General features: G+C 39.2%; 1 protein-coding gene across 6 annotated transcripts in view; it reads right to left on the minus strand.

Annotated features, from left to right (window-relative positions):
• Window positions 1-17,299, minus strand: part of PATJ (PATJ crumbs cell polarity complex component) — a 159,336-nt gene that overhangs the window by 105,238 nt on the left and 36,799 nt on the right. For all 6 annotated transcript variants that reach the window (XM_062581767.1, XM_062581762.1, XM_062581764.1 and 3 more), the window contains 2 exons: window positions 15,572-15,736; window positions 13,686-13,814 (listed from right to left, as the gene is read on the minus strand). In XM_062581767.1, the coding sequence (XP_062437751.1) occupies window positions 13,686-13,814; window positions 15,572-15,736 (294 nt within the window). The remainder of the gene's footprint in view (window positions 1-13,685; window positions 13,815-15,571; window positions 15,737-17,299) is intronic.

Here is a 17,299-nt window from a genome sequence, read left to right on the forward strand (position 1 = left end):
CTGTTGCTCACCTAGAAGATTAGCAAATTTAGCTTGTGAAGCTGACTAGTACCCTCCCCTAGCCTCTTCTTACATACAGAGGAATGGCCAGGCCAACCTGCAAACAGAAAAACAGCACTGGCTCCTGACTCTTCCACAGTCCTCCACTCTGTTATATACTACAGCTACATAAAATAATCATGGTGCATGTAACTCAAGAGCTTCACATCAGCAAAATTTATGTTAAAGAATAACCCTTGCAAAAAATACAGCAGTATACCTTTACTAAGTAATTGCAGTATTTCTGTCTTGTAAAATCTGTATGATAATTTATAAAAGATATGCTCTTCATCCCATGGAGCTGCCTAGTAGAGAATACAGGGGGCAGCAGTAGAAGAGACACTAAGTGGCAATGAAGACAGAGGAATGTGAAATAGAAAAGAAAAAAAAAAAAAAAAAAAAAAAGCTGTACACACTGAAGAGAATATAAACTGATATGAAGATATTCACTCAATTTAAATTTTTTCCAACATTTACCTTTGGATTGTATCATATACCATTTCTATCAAACATTCAGCTATTTAAAAATACATCCTCAATCCAATAAAATGATCAAAACTTATTACATAGTGGTTGAAAGATGCACAAAAATACAGTTATTTTTCTAAGATTAAAATTCCCTTCTCTCCCTCTTGCTAAGAGCTCATAAAGTTTGAAAGTGCTTCTTGTATGCACTGTGTCTTCAAATGTATAATAATGTATTATTTTCCCTCAGGACTTGCATCTCGTTCAGGCCATGGGAGCGATCAAAAAAAGGGCAAAACTCAACTCAAAGACCACCATGAATTCAGCACCTCAGTGTTCACTTGAAAACAAGAATGCTTTTTAAACTATTTTTATGCAATCATACATTGCTTTCAAAGTGATTTTTTTTAAGGTATGTGCAAACATATGAGGCAATGAATGCAATATTGTAAGTGCCTGAAATTAGAGAAGTTTAAATTAGGAATTCTCCAGCAGGAAGAACCATGCTGAAGCTGAATTCAAGTAACATATATTAGTAATAATTCTCTCTTGTTCTGCTGCTTAATCCTGCCATTTTATAACCTTTCCAAACACCAGGTATTCATACTGTACAGAAGGGGCTTCTTCACAAGCATCGCGTCTCAATAACCAAGCTGAGCAACCTCTCCCTGCAACACGACGATGTGCTGCTTACTGAATGAGGGCCAACATGCTTGGGTTGCCCAACTGTTTATGCTCAAATCTGCCTCATATAATGTAGAATGGAAAGGATTTCTTTCATTTGTTTCAAATATCAAGCTAGTCACATTTTGGAAATTATGAAGATGATGATAAATACACGGGGAAAGTCCAGAGGAATTTGAAGAACTTAAAAAAGGGATTTTGCTTTAGAGTTGAATACTGAAACTGTAAACAATCGCTGCTGCCCTTTGCACAAACACAGCCAGCTTTGCCTGCCTTACCAACAAAACCACATCGCTATCCATCCTGGTGACAGCCGACCACAGAAGAAATACTCCATTTGACGCAGACTTTTGAGATTTTTAGATTTTTGGTTCTGTTCCAATGCAAAATAAAACTTCTTTGCAAAATCAGGATCATGTTGAGACAGCCGTCCTGAAGCAAGTAAGGCACTATCTGCATTAGAGAGTCTTTGCTAGCAGAACTTAAACAGCAGGTTTTCCTATCATGGCTTCATCTTGCCCTGCAAACAAGGTTTATGGTGTTCCCTAAACAGGCAAATGCTCTCTCAGCAAAACTGCACCTTTGCTGACACTACAGCATTTACACTATGATTTTTGCTAGCTTAGCTATATTGGTTTTTAAAAAAATAAATAAAAAACCCCCACACAGCACTCATCCTTACTGATACAGATAAGCTGATTCACAAATTCACAAATTACTGGCTAGCCCAGTAATTATGGCAGTGACTGTGAATGTGGGAGAACCAAGTTGAAATCCCTGTTCTATCTGATCCAAAGAAAGAAAGCTTTTTTTTTTTTTTTTTTTTTCTTCTTTGATCCCAGATCAGGACATGGGAATCTCACCATTAGTTTCTCCTATATATTTAAGGCTAATGGCCTAACCATGTTTCTGCTGATAAATATCTTTCTTATTTCAACTAAGTTTTTACCGAAATCAAAACATTTTGGCGACGATGAATCAGCATGTTTCAGTAAGGTTTAATTTAACTGAACAGCATTCCAACCAGCTCAAATCTTCATGCTAAAATGAAAATGATAGAGATCCTGCAAACATGCACAGCTCCTACACAGTAACGTTTTGAGACCAGCACGGCAATTGTCATTACTTTGCAACATCTCATGTGCATGAGTGTAAGCCACATACTGGAACTGCTTTATAAAGAGCAGCAAAAGAAATCTTCTTAAAGAAAAAAAAGGTCCATATTAAAAACTCTTGGTCAGGCAAATACAAAACAAGGGCCTCATTCTTTTATAGGTTATAATTACACTGCTGTTTTCAAGCAGAGGGAGCTATTGTACAGGAAGAGAAGAGCAAAGCAAACAACCCAGCGATGGGGTTAAAGTCAGCAATGCAAGCAGTGCTGCAGAAAAGCTGAACCTTTCTCACCAGTAACTGAATTGCAATGTGATTGTCATCAGAAATACAATAAAAAACACTTTTGAAAATAGAAACCTACCAAATTCTAAAGTGTAATCATCAATAAATACTCTCTACAAAGTAACGAAGGCTGTTGCAGCTGTGGACTGCGCCTTGCTTTTCTTACTAGAGCAAAAGGAACAACGTTTTTGGAGACCTTGTCTTATGATTTAACTCTAAACCAAATGCATGCGGAAGAACAATACCTGCTAAAACAAGAGAGCAAACACTGAATTCATAATCACATCTTGTAAAGACATGAATACAACTGGACTGGGTACTTTTGTTTTAAGAGAAGCCAGCGCTGGCAGCATGCTGGTAAACAGATTTTTACTTTCTATACTAATTGCAAAAAGCAAGTTCACTCCCATGGTGCCCTGAAGAGATGCCCTGTGGTCTTCAGGGGCCACATCCACATTAGCAGACCAGTTAGATCCATCTGAGGTTACTAATCAGCACTAGCTGTGACTGCACACCTACCCTAAGGCTCTTGATTCATTTTACTTGGCTTATGTTAAGCCGCTAGATAATAATGATTTTGAGTCACTAGCAGTCAGGACTTGGTTTCAAATGCTGCTTTGATGTAAAAGGCTCCTTTACACGGGTGGAATTTACAGACTGAGTGGAGAAAAGCCAACACCAAAAATTCAGGGTTAAGACGTTGCTGTCAGGGTATTCTACCGGATTACAGAAGTGACTCAACTTCAGTAGTTTAAGAAAGTCTTATCCTTTCACATGACTGCGCATTACAGTAGAGAAGGGAGTGTGTGCAGGAACTGGTTGAGGCACTGCAGCTTGAGGGTGGCCACTTCCCAGCCCAGACTGGGACCAGCTGCAAGCAAATGGGGCCACAGGGCAGCCCAGCGGGCATCTCAACCCAAGCTGGGTATTTTAAAATAGGCATGAACTGAGCTTGGTACATTTAAAGAGAATGTTAACTTCAAAGTTCAGCACAAAGGAATCCTTTATGAGCAGAGAAGAAAAGATCCCATAGTAATAGCACTGGAAAGCAAAGCTACCAGAATGCAAAACCTCCTCACTCGCAAGCACCAAGACAAGTACTTTTTTTTTTTTAAAAAAAAAGATTACATATCAAAAAATCACCACTTACATAAATGATCAAAGTTGACCATTGCAACGCGCTCCCAGCAGTCCAGGATTCTGGCCTCCCGGTAACCCTTTAAGGAACTAGTGTGTTGTAGCTGTCCTCTTCTCCTTTGTGCAGGAGCCAGCCATAGAGTATATGAACTTGTTTAAAATAGTCACAATTTATTCACACTTAGCACACCATATATTTAACTGCATGGAACCGTGGGTTTTCCCTTCCCCCCTACCACTCCTCATCAAAATCCACAAATGTTTCCTGCAGTCCAGGTGTCAAATTTTTCTTCTTATTTTCAGAGCCTTATTTGTTCTGGATCCATTTAGCAGTGCAGAGTCAGGCAGGGGCCACTGCAGTTGCTGCCTCGGGGACCCCGGGATCCTGAGCTGCATGAAGGCTCTTAAAAACCTGAGCTCTGCTAAAATATTAAGAGTCCCCTGAGCACCACGTTAACAGAGTCCCGTGTGCTGTGCTGCTGGAGCATGTAACTTTATTGTGGCTTAAGTGAGGGCTCCGAACAGTTATGCTTGCCACAGGCACCAAAGATTTACACTCGGCTATCAGGCTTCCCCAGGAAACAAATTTGGAAATATAACCGACACGGACTACCTGTGTCATGCATCCTGAACCTTAAAATCATAACCACTGACTGATACCTTTACTATCTTTATCAAACTTTGAGATTTCTGCAGTAGCCAAGAGAGGGCACTACAGACCAGTAACAGCTCCCAGCATGCCAGCAGCATTTTCAGCTCTCCCCAGTCCATCCCAGTCTGCCCAGTAGGCAGAAAGGAACAGGGCACTTGCTCCGCACAGTAGATGGGACACTGTCCGTCACACCCCGCAGGCTGTACATGTAACTCCATCGGATGTGAGCAGCTACCACATTTTCTGGGGGGTTGTTTTTGTTTTTCTTTTCTAAAGGCTTGTACGAAAACGTAAGACAAAGCCACGGGTGACTGACATTTACTGTACAAAGTCACTCTCACTTAGTTTCAGGCTATATTAGTTTTGGCATCATTTAAGATCTAAATTCAGCGAGCTCGACTTCCTAGAATATTTTCACTCTCTTCAAGCAACAAACTGCCTGCTGCCACAAAAACACTCCTCTGAAAACACACAGCAAAAATAGCATGGCAGAGGATCCCAAAAGAAACAGTTTGAAACTTTTTTCTGTACCAATTCTGATTTATCTGAACAATTTTACAAGTGCCAATTTGTATAGTGCAGGTTTTTGCGGGAGAGCCAAAACAAACACATGTTAGAGCTCAGAGGTCAGAGTAACCCAGCTTCATTACATTTTGCATGGGACCACTTCCAGGTCTAACATACATATACATATCTAAAACTCTTTAGTTTGCAATTGAATAAGATACCAGACTGAAGGACTCCTACTGATGCTTAAATACAACACTGCAATATGCTGGTAACTAGGAATATACAAACTTGAACAACTAAAAGAACGAAGACAAATGCAGACATTTATTTTCATCTTACTGTTAGGCAGAACAAAGGCAGAACTGTGCCGTAAATCATCTACCTGTATGCTCAGTGTTGGGAAATTACTCAAAATACTCTCCTACACCCTCATTTTAAGGGCCATTCATTCCTGTCACAGAGCTGCCCTACACGTAGGGACCAACAGTGCCAACTGGATGCAAGATTCGAGAAAGAGAAATAACCCGCATCCTTCTAAAAGGCCCTAGAGACTTCCCTGCTGGAAGGGAGAGGAGAAGAACAACAACTGTGAGGTCCAATGCCCTCTTTGAGGTGGCATCAGTTTAGGATTCAAGATCCAAAGCCTCTGCTGACTCATCGAACGTATTGAGAGGAGTCAGTCTTAGGAATTGCCAACAGAGAAGACTACCCAACACAAACAATATCTAGATGTACCAAAGAAACAAGCTGCAACCTGATGTGCTAAAGTAATGCAAATTTAAACACAGAAGAGCATTCAAGGAAGAAGGCTGAAGTATCTGATGTAAAACAAAGCACAGGAAATAAAATGTAAGTATTTATTGATCTGCAGTAAAGGAATGAAGCAATGAATTCCAGAAGCTCTAGTGCTGCCAGCATCAATCAAAACTTCTGTTGCTGGAAATGTCAGCAAAGAAACAGGAATTCATACAGAAAGAAAAAAACGTAGACAAAACATACACAGCCACACCCAAAGGTGGAAAGATAAATAACAGGAAAATATGAGTAGGTGGCAAAATGGTTTCCCACACTAGGTTTTCATCATCTGTGACCTGAGACCAAATCAGTCTTCTACAGCAAGAATGAACATGGTGGCCATGAATTACTCAAACCAGCACAGGCTTGACAGAGCTGGCAAGCACTATTCAGCAAGTGTTCATCTCCTGGAGAAATGGCATATGCAGTAGATAGGGGAGACTGAAATGACTCCAGTCACATCCAGTGGGATGAGCTAAAGTTAAAAAAAAAAAAAAAAAAAAAACTTGCACACTATCGTTATTCTGAAATAAAGGCATCAGCAGATAGGCATCGAGAACGGTAGTTTTGAAAGCATCGCTGTGCAGTGGACTCAGGTATGCATCACCATCTTAGCCACCTTTTCATCTAACCAAGTTTTCATTCAGTCCAAGGTTACAGCCACCTTCAGGGCTAAAATCATATGGATTACATTCATTAGATTCTTCTAACATCCTACCCTTCAGACATTCCAGCTCCAAAGAAACATACTGGATGCTGACTACAGGGAAAATCCACAGAGATTAAGAACAAAACAAAACAGAGGAAAACCATTGCGTGATGAAATAAAAGAAGGGATAGAGAAGTTTAGGAATGAAGAAAAAGATGCCAGCAAGACAAGGGAAAAAACATGCATGGTATCACCTACATAACCTAAAGCCAATGGCCTTAATGCACATTTTGAGTATGATCAGCTTCCAAATTCAAATAATCCCCGAACTAAGAAATCTGCCATGTAAGCCAAGCAAGCATTTCTACTAGTTTGGTGTGCTGGAAGTGCAGTATGCATTTTCAGACAACTTAGAACTCTCTTTATGGAGAGCTTGCATCATAAACCATGAAGATGATTTACGGACAATTTTCTACAAAAAATATTTCTGAAGAAAAGTGTGGAGACTGGGCAGGCCATTTTTGCAACACAGATCTGCAAAGAGTGACTTGGGCCAAAGACAACTTGCGATGGTATGGAGAGCTGAGAAGACTGAAGGATAGGTAAAAGGGGTGCAGAGTATTTCAAGGTGGCAGTGAAAGGCATCAGAAAAATTCATGAGAAAGGCACAGAAAAACTCCAAGTGCAACAGTATTTGGACTCAGGGTGCAGCATTTCCCAGAAGGGCATTCAGAAAGCAGAACACTTTTTAACTTCCAAGAGTTTCCAGAATTCCTCATGCTCATCCATCAGCACCACCATGTACCTCAAACTACATCAGCACGGAAGTGGTGCAACAGATTCAGAGCTGCCGAGGCTGAGCTTTTAAACACTCACTGTTCTGCTATCTCCACATATTCACTAGAAAACTAGCTCAGTACTTCTGTAAGTAGCACCCAATTATATAGTTTTCTCTAGTCTCTCATCTACATAATCTTACCCTTGTTCAGATTTTGAAAGTTTCTAATAGAAAAAATAGCTGCAGTTTTGGCTCTTTAAATTCTCGCCTTCTTTTGCGGGCAGAAGACATCTGCAGAATAATAACGAATTTCTTTGGTTTGAGGTTTTTTTGTTTTTATTAAAAGCTATTCTTTCTAGCAGGAAATGAAAAAGAACAACCAGATTGGTAGATTTTGGGGGAATAGGGAAAACATTTCTAAAGGTTAATAATAATACTGCTTAGTATTTATTTCAAGGATATGCAACAAACCAAAGAAAAACAGATGTTTTAAGTAGTGCTCCAATTTCTCTGCAAACTCGGGTATTGACCATAGCAATAGCTGTAACAGCTCACAAAAGACGAAATCTGTATAGAGAAGGGCTGCCTCTAGGATATGACAGTGCACTCTCTGCAGAAGACTGCTACCTGACTTCTCACCCAAAAAGTCAGACCAATGATTCCTGAAAGCCCAGCTGCGCGGGAGCCAACTCAAGCCCTAACGTGACTTCCTGCATCCAAGTTTCTTTACTCCAGCAAGCTTCCCTCTGCGTACCTTCACTGTATCACATGCTGAGCTACACAGTCTCTTTGATTTCTTATTAAAGTGGTTTCTGGTACTGCTGTACTGAGGTTTTGGAAATTACTAATCATGAACACCCCAGAAACTTCACCAGGAATGTGCTCAATCTCATTCACCAGCTCTTCAATCCTGAAAAGTAGTATTTAAGCTGAACTCTAAGAGAATTTTTCGAAAAGCTAAATTGAATTGAATTCATGACACACTATTAAGAATTATTTTACAAACGAAACAGCTTAATATGATATAAAGGATGCAGAACTTTCCTATAGAGGGAAAGAAGCAAATCCTCCGTGAGATGAGTACCAACACAGCTGGTACTGAGGCTTACACAACTTTGATGTTAATGAATGTGGATGGGTTGTAGAGATGGGAGAAAAGCTGCCTTTATCAGTTTTTCCAGTACCAAGCTGATAGCCATTGTGAAATTGCTTTTTAATACAGCTGTGCAGCTTTTGCCAGTAAGCCACAGGTTTCCATCACGTGATCAGGTAGAAATGTGCTCAACAAGGACATGAATATGCTTCTTTGTTCATAACAAACTTACTGCAAGACAGACAAAGCTCAAATTATCACAAGAGGGCAAATGTTTAGCCAGCAACATGTCAAAGCATTCCAGCCCACATCTCAGTAATGAACAAGCCAAAAAAAGAAAAAGTATCTGCTTGGATACCACCTTTTACAAACAGTAAGTCAGCTTTTTGTAAACCTACATCTGGAGCTTGTTTGTTTGGGGCACGAAGGAAAAAAGGAAAGATATTTGGAGACATTTGAATTGTTTCACTTCCTGTTGCGAATGACTATGCAATTATTTTGTTATTAAAAAAAAAATCACTACTCACATTCCCTGGGAGAAGAACAAAACATAACCTGCCGAATGCACAGCAACAAATACTTTGGTTTAATACTAACAAAAATATTGCCAGTGATAATGAAGTCCAGTTCAGGAATAAGAAGGCTGTGGTATCCCCACTGCCGGGTGACATGAAGAGCACGGCAAGCACCGACCCAGGCGAGGCAGGCACGCTTCGTGCTGCGTCAAGCCAGTGTAACACGAAGCCCACCCAGTGCTGGAAGAACTTTTACTGCCTCCACGGACAGGTAGGTACTTGCACCAGGCTGGTGACAAGACAGCTCACCGCAGGTGCCCCTCTCCCATGGCTGTGTCCCCCCGGGCCACCCAAGCCCACGCCATCCCAGAGCTATGGCAAACGTGAACCCTCCCCAGCCCAGTCCGCAGCCCCTCTAGTTTCAGGCTGTTTAAAACAGATGCTTTAAAATACTCTGACTTCAAAGCACAGTAAATTAAGCTCCACATAAAGTCCATTCAGCTTTTTGTTTAATTTGATAAAAGCTCATCAGACCATTCAAGTTACCTTCTGGTCAATACTGCCTCAAGAAATCTGCAGTTCAGCTACCTGTGGTTTTTCCAATATTTCTGTAAAACGTTGCTGACAGAGTCTGTTCAGCTGCACGCATCAGGTCTTGGCTAAACACAGTTTCAGGGCTACTCAAGGCATCTTTTATACTGTTCTGATCATTTTGCTCTCTAAATGTCTTCATCTCCTGTCCTTCTCCCTCCCCTCACTCTATGCCTCCCGGACCACAGTCATTTTTATATGACGTTTCTCCTCTGTTTTAACCTACTGATACACCATGCCCTCTTCTGTTTTGGGCTTTTTTTTTTTTTCTTGCTAACAAAAACTCTTGGTCTCACTAACAATGTCTTACCTCTTTACTGGCTGGCTAGGAGGTTTCGCTTAAGGCTAGACAAAGTTCCTATACGCGAGATACTTTCACATCTATTGGCAAAGAATAATAAACACTCTTAGCACAGCCCCTTGCATCGCAGATGATCCCAGAGCACTTTGCAAACAGTATACCGGGTCCCTCATTCACCATCAAAACATGCTCGCCGCTAAATGTGCCAGCAACACTACATAAAAGTTAGTTAAGAGGTGAAAAAAAGAGCAACTTCTCCAAGTGAAATTACAAGGAAATTAAGGGAGGGAGTGTGTATTACTTAGCGGAGAAGTTGGCCGGAATAGCGAACAGCACACCTTTTTAATGGCCAAAAGGGGGGCCGGGTCCCTGCTGCAGATCCCACCCCGGCCGCACAGCGCTGCCTCCCGCCTCTGCGGCTCGCTATCAGCCGCGCAAAGGCCTGGCGGCACGGCCCCTCCTCTCCCTCCCCTTCCTCTCCCCCCGAGTGAAGTGGATCATTTCAAGAAGTGCACCCCTTCTTCTCTCTGCCCACCAACCGTTAGCCTTGCTAACACGGCACCTATTTCAAAGGTTTGGGATTTCCTAATGCACAATGAGGAATTAGGATGCTCAGCAAAAAAGATCTTTTCATACATAGCGGTCATCTGAAGCTGAGCATTACCCTATATAAATACTGTTCTATTATAACAAAAATGCTAAGTCTACTCTATTCCTGTAATGATATCACAAATTTTTAGCAAGATCCTTCGAGGACCTTATTAAGAAAGAAGGCAGCTCTGTTTTGAGCATTTAAACCTTTAAAGACAGAAAAAAGATGACACAAGACAAAGCAGTAATACTATTGATTACACATAATTGGTATAATTAATTTGTAATTAGTTCATTAAAATATATAGACATTGGAATTACGTTTGTACATTTCTGGGAATATCCTGCAAGTCATTTGGGATATGCCTATCATTTATTTGACATATGAAACATTATTAGAAAGACAGCCCATTAAAAATTAATATGCCAGAGCAATAATTTCTCGATCTCAGCATTCAGTTTTCTAAGTACTTAAATTCCGATTCTACATCACCATGAGTTTTTATTAATACCGTTTTTCAGAGCATGGCTTGGAAACTACAACATTTCAGACAACTGAGGCACAATTACGGCAAGCCTGTAGACAGTTTGGAGAAAACAAGATGATTAATGCTCTAAGTGTTCTTATAACAAGAACATTCAGCATCATGCCTAATTCTGTAATTAAAATTTACAGAGAAAGGTAAAAAGCCTCATGCTTCAAAATAAATAGCACACATTAATGGAAAACAGGGGGAAGAAACTTGCACAGTGCCCTGCAAGCAGCCTGCTCTCTAATTGCTTAACATTCTTTCACTGCTGCAGAGCATCTGGCTTTGATCAGCGCCACAACAGCCCCCGACAGTAACACATCTCTGGGAGCAGGATTTCAGGGGTCCTTAAACGCTGCAGGTAACAGTCAGCATTCCCTCACGAGAGGTGACTGAAACGGGATGGTATACGCTGGTGCTGCAACAGTATTTCCAAGCTGTTACCTTAACTTGAGGGAGGTGCGAGGTAAGATGCTACAATAGTGCACCACAGTTTCCCCTTCTACAACAGTACTTTAAGTATTCCCATCAGTATTTCTGAAATTCAATCTACCCAAAAGCTACAAAAACATTTGGGTCTTAAAAACCCAGAGGTATAGCCGCATAACCTCCAAACTGGGCACCCAACGCAGAAGCTTAAGGAAACTTCCACAACAGATAATGCAAGAAGAGAGAGGCTCTTATGAGGGCAATTCAGAGCACCGGGAGTCAGTCTTCTGCTCTGAATCATCCCTTAAAAAGGCTTTTGCTCCCCCTACCCCTTCCACCAACTCTAATGGGAACCTACAGAGACTGGACTCTCCCCAAGGCATTCTGTTTGGGGATCTGGAGCTACACCATGTGAATACTCCTCTTGATTTTGCTCATTTTGAGCAACCACACAAATATTCGTATTTTACGAACAGTGGCTATATAGTGCAAGCCATGTATTTGCCATTATAAAGATTGACTTTGTTTCCTGCAAAACAAAGCATAGGTGGCTAAAAATTTTCATTTTTTAAAACAGGATAAAATTGCAAAAAGAAATCTTGAAAACTGAGTTGGGCGCGCGGGTTCTTTAAACAGCAATTTTGCTGTAATTTTGTGCTTTTTGGTAAATCCTGCTTTAAGAACTCTGAACAATCTCCCAGTAACTACACTTCCCCCCACACAACCCCAATTAAGTGTAGACAATTACTGTCTTTGCCTTGCCCCCAAGAACGTGATGGAGATATTTATGTACATGCACACACAGTTAGATATCTCTGTCTAAAAACTAATCTGCACGTGATGAAAAGTGGAAAAGATCTAGGAAGCAAATCCCAAACAAAAGAGCATACTTTACACATAAATATCTTGAAATTATAAAGATCCGAGTTTAAGTGGTTTACCACTCATTTAGAATTGATTAGAATCTATTTAAATTTAGCCGAAAGTATCACAACATTGCTCATGTATTTGCATCTGCGAATAAGTAAATAAAAAGCCCGTTATTAAAGCCTTCATTAATTCTGATTATACGAGAACTTAAAAGCAAATCTGCGTATTACTGCTCTGTAAAGACTCCTAGCAACTCTACAGTAAAGCTGGCACTGCAACACAACATGTGTCAGCGAAAATGACTAACAGGATCTATTTTCAGTAATCTTAAATCACACTGGTAAAATATAGAATTAATGGTTTTGCATAATACTCCAAGTATTTTTTTATTTGAATCCATTCCCTATTCATGTCTTATTGTATCAAAAACATAATTGAATTTTATATCACTTGACATTTATGCATAACAATTGAATACATTTTATTAAACTACAATGTTAGGCAGCACTCAGATGTGATGTGTATATTATTATGAAGACTAATCCAGCTATTTTATTTCCTTATAAATATGATTGCTAGAGGTTTTAAAAAATATTACATTGACTAGAAACATTAAGAACATTTAATTCTGACTTCAGATTTTGAGGTTTTCTATATACTTAATTGGGGCCAATATTTTGCAAAAAGATTTATTAATTTCAGTACAATTTTCCCCCGATTACACTGACAGAGGACTTCTCACTTGATTTCTATGGAGCTTAACTGTTAAAGTATATAACCTATGGCAAAATGTTTTGACGTTAAAAAAAGAGGTTTTCTTCTCAGAGACTGTTTTAAGCTATGAATGACTCCTAAAATTCAATGCTTTTTAATTTTTTTTAATACATATTGCAAATTCTATCTCTCTCTCTGGAATACTGGTTTAACAATCTAAACAGGGAAGCATAATGGAAGGAATCATTCTTTAGGATCTTCAATCTCTATTCTTATACTATGAAAGTAAAGCATCTTATTAAAGAAATTTGTATGTACAGAAACTGAGTTTGCAATACTAATTCACCTGTCAGCCTGACTTTCTGCATGTGAAAGACATTCATGTTAAAATTTTACTTCTGCAACCTCTATTTTGAAAAATAGATAGTTTTCATCTTATGGCTTGATTCAAACCCTGCAGAAGACTGTCTTTCCTTGACTTAAATGGGACCACAGTTCGCAGACCAGCATGGGTCTATACTGTTCATAAACAAAAGGTGATTTGGGGGCAGTCAGAAGACAGCGAAGACTCATTAAATTTTATAAATACTAAATTATATTGCAATACATAAGAAAATATTCTCATTGTTAAGAAGTTATTCCAAGTTAAATGAAAATAAAGCAAAACTCAACCTCTTTAATCATTCAGCCTTTAAACTCAGAGTTGGAGTTTTTTTACTTTTTTTTCCCACTATCACGTGTAATAATCATACTAGGTTAGAACAAGCTCTACACTATTCTTTATAGAGTTGGACTCAAATTAAATTACTTTTCTCTACAGAGTTTCTAGGTCCAATTGCCAGGCTTATTACCTAGTAGTCAACAATATCATAGAACACTTTAAGGCATCATACAAAACAAAGGATCAAAAGGATTTTTCATATTTAGTGATATGGAAAAGATACCTGATAGTCTAAAATGCTGAATCCCAAACCATTTTTGTCTTTCTCCAGTTCAATAACCTTCACATCAGGGGACCATAATGCTAATTCCCCTTCCTCCTCCTCAGGATTAATGCCTTCTTCAGGTTTCACCTGAAAAACAAAAGTTCTAGTTCAAATAAAGTGCTTTCAGTTCTTTACAAGCACCATTTAGTCAATATTTTGATTCTTAATGGTTCATGTATGCCCTAAAATATGATCTTTTATGGAATTACAACTTAATTGAACATTATGGGTCCAATTTTAGATACTGGTACCTTCCCTGGCTTCCTGCCTTGGATATTTCCTTGGGGATTATGCCTACCTGTTTTGAGCACTGGGGCCCAATCTGACATACAAATACCCATGTATTAGTTAATTGTTACAACATTACTAACCTGTACATGTTGATGAATTTCAGCTGTCCCATTAGATGCATAAAGGAAAAATAAATTTCTTAGCATAAAAGATTTAACCAGTCACAGACAGCTTATAAAAAGACCAGACATAAGAGATATCATCTGATACTTGTGGCCTTATATATGTGGAAAAAAAAAAAGTTTCCTATATTGTAACTATACAAATAACACCTAGTTTGAAAACGCATTTTCTTACATTTATGCCTTAACAAAAAAACTGTGAAAGAAGTAGTTACCCAATTCCCCTGGGTGAGGCCAGCTTCATAAACATATCTGCCAAAAAAGGCATCTTTTGTTGTCTAACTAAAAACGTATGTTTTAGCTTTACTGCTCTTTCATCAGTACAATCTTTACAAAATGTGAATGTAAGATGTCACCAGAAAAGCCTTAAAATCTTGTACTACTAACTGCACATTGATTAAACTCCAGTTCTTTGGACAAATATGCCTCTTGCGCAGACCACTGTCATGAGGCAAAAGGAAGAAATTTTTTTCTTCCACATGCTTTTCCTTGTTACTCTGTCAAAAGCAAGCAAAAATATTATGAGATGGCTCTAAGGAGGAGAACTCCGTTCATTCAGTCAGGCTCACTTTATGGCAAATATTTGCCACTGACAGGATGCACATGGAAAATGTTCAGCAAAATGCAACACCAAAAAAAAAAAAGGGGGGGGGAGGAACAAGCTCTCTTGTAATAGAAAGAGCCTTTTTTGTAAAAAAGAGTGGTGTACTCCCTGAACTCTACTCTTCCACAAAACACCCATATTTCTTCTTTAACTGTCTTCCTAGAAATCCCACCTTAGAGAGTGCTGAATCAGAAAAGACAAGAAGCCAAGGCATAAACATGTTTTATAAACAGGAACAACCATTACACGAGACAAGCTTTAGTTTGGGACTTTACAGTTTCCACAATGGAGAGGAACATGAAGTTTCCTATTTTTTCAGTTCTGCAGAAAAACTTTATTCAGAACATGGAAGTAATCAGCTAATGGTGGCAAAGACGTGATTTAGCATAATTCAAAGCTCTCACTCACCTATTAAGTACAAGAATGATGAATAGGACGTACACAGTCAGCATGCTAGCTCAGTGATTTACCTACCTTGTATTTATAGTACAGGGAAGTTTCTCATGACCAACCTGCATAAACCGCAGCAAAAGTTGTACTGCTCCAAATATGAAGTATCTTTCACTGAAAACACTGGCAGTCCCTTAGGAGCCCACAGTGAACGGCAAAGGCAGATTTATATGACAATTGAATATAAAACCACCTCACAAAACTACATAAACATATTTTAGGAAGTGTTGTCTTCAGACTGAAAAGGGGTCTGGATCAAACAACAAAAGGAAAACAAAAACTATCTTCAGAAAAATAAATCACTATCTCAGAAATAACACTCACTTTTTCAATAGGTTAGTGTCCTTCTACCCAAGGGAATTAGATGAGGCACCTACCTTTTGTTCTGGAGGCAAAACCCTCGCACTCGGTTCATCAACAAGAGACTCATTGCCATCATCAAAAAGGCGCCGGCAGCAAACCAGTGTGAATGGAGGTGGCACTTCTTTCAGAAAAGTGACTGCCTCGCGGCGGGATTTTCCATACAGCTGAACTCCATTTACCTACACAGAAGAGAAAACATCCACCTAGACTAAGATATTTAAAAGGGTTTCAACCAGATTCTCCAATTATCATTTTGTTTACTTCAGCCATTACAAAAAGAGAAATAACTGTCTTTTATGTCTTTTATGTCTAGCACGTGAAAGTCTAGTTTTACCTAAGGATTCCAGCAAAGCTTGCACAGTTTCATTAACATATGCAACCTGGAGTTGGCATTCATTACCGTAAGACTTAACCTTTGTCTGCACAAGATCTTGTGCTATTGCTCCATTGTATCTCTGCGTCTTCAGTGTGCCCTCATTTTCTGCTCCCTACTTTTCCTAGTCCAAATCTTTCCTAGCATTTTTATTTTACTCATATGCTTCTTTGCTTTGAATTTTTAGCATTAGGTTTATGTGTTAGCATTAAAAAAGAAAATCAATTTACCAAACTGCTTAAGAAAACACAGATTTTGAGTCCTAATCAAAAACATGAAGTAAAACTTAGCATAACTCTGTCAGAGGTTTAAAATATAACAAAATGGTTGAAACTGAAATAGATCCTACAGAAAACACGCAAGAATGTTTATATAATAAAAACCAAACCAATTACAGTAAGCAATTCATCAAAAAATCCTGACAAGAGAAAGCTTACAATCTCATAAGCTTTAACTACTGAGTGACAGCAGAAGACCATAAAGCAATTGTTAATGGATCTTATAAACTACAGACCTTTTTTAAAAAAATGATACCAATGCTACTTTAAAAATGGGACATTGTAGTTACACTTCTTAAGGAAGATAGAACTACAATGATTTATCCTCTTCTTTAATTTGCAATATCATAAGGTTACACCTGCTTGCACTGTAACAGTATCTTTAAATACAAGGAAAGCAGAATTTCAATAGGTGTCATAGGTGTGAACATCATCTACGTTGACAAGTAGAGCAGCCCAAAAAGAGCAGAGATTTAACTCAGTTGGTGCGGAGGACTCAATTCCCATGCTACTCATGTTTCAGGGATTCCTCTGAGAGTATTGCTATCCTATTCTTATACCTAATGCCTCTGGTGGTTGGAGAGCAACCACTGATTTGGGAATCCAGTTCACACACTCCAACTGCTCCCCAGCATGAACCAAAGCACAGTAAGTGGAGATAGCTGGAGATTCTCTTCAAAACTTCACTCCAGATCCAAGCTAAAATGCTGATGTACATTTGATCCTAGAAAATACAGCAGTTACTTCTGTGCACAGAAGTGCTTAAGGCAGAGCCGATCCATGCTCTTCCCAAATCCCCCTATTCTGCAGACGTACTATCTTGTGTGAAACTACATAGCAACCTCACTTCATATACATCATTTCCTTTCAGATCACCTCTGTTTTTTCTGTCTTTTCTTTGTGCTTTCTATAGCATAAATACATCCTCTACTGCAAAGAAACACAGAGTTCCTCTCACACTACATCCCACTTGAGGAGAAAAATTCAGGGAGGAGTAACCAGCCTCCAACACAGCAAAGTGAACTGCCGTGTTTTTTTCCTGTAAGAATTACAGCAACTGCTGAGCTATCAGGCTAAGCCATTAGTTAATT

The sequence above is a fragment of the Rhea pennata genome, chromosome 8, assembly GCF_028389875.1.
Source record: "Rhea pennata isolate bPtePen1 chromosome 8, bPtePen1.pri, whole genome shotgun sequence".
Taxonomy (NCBI): Eukaryota; Metazoa; Chordata; class Aves; order Rheiformes; family Rheidae; genus Rhea; species Rhea pennata.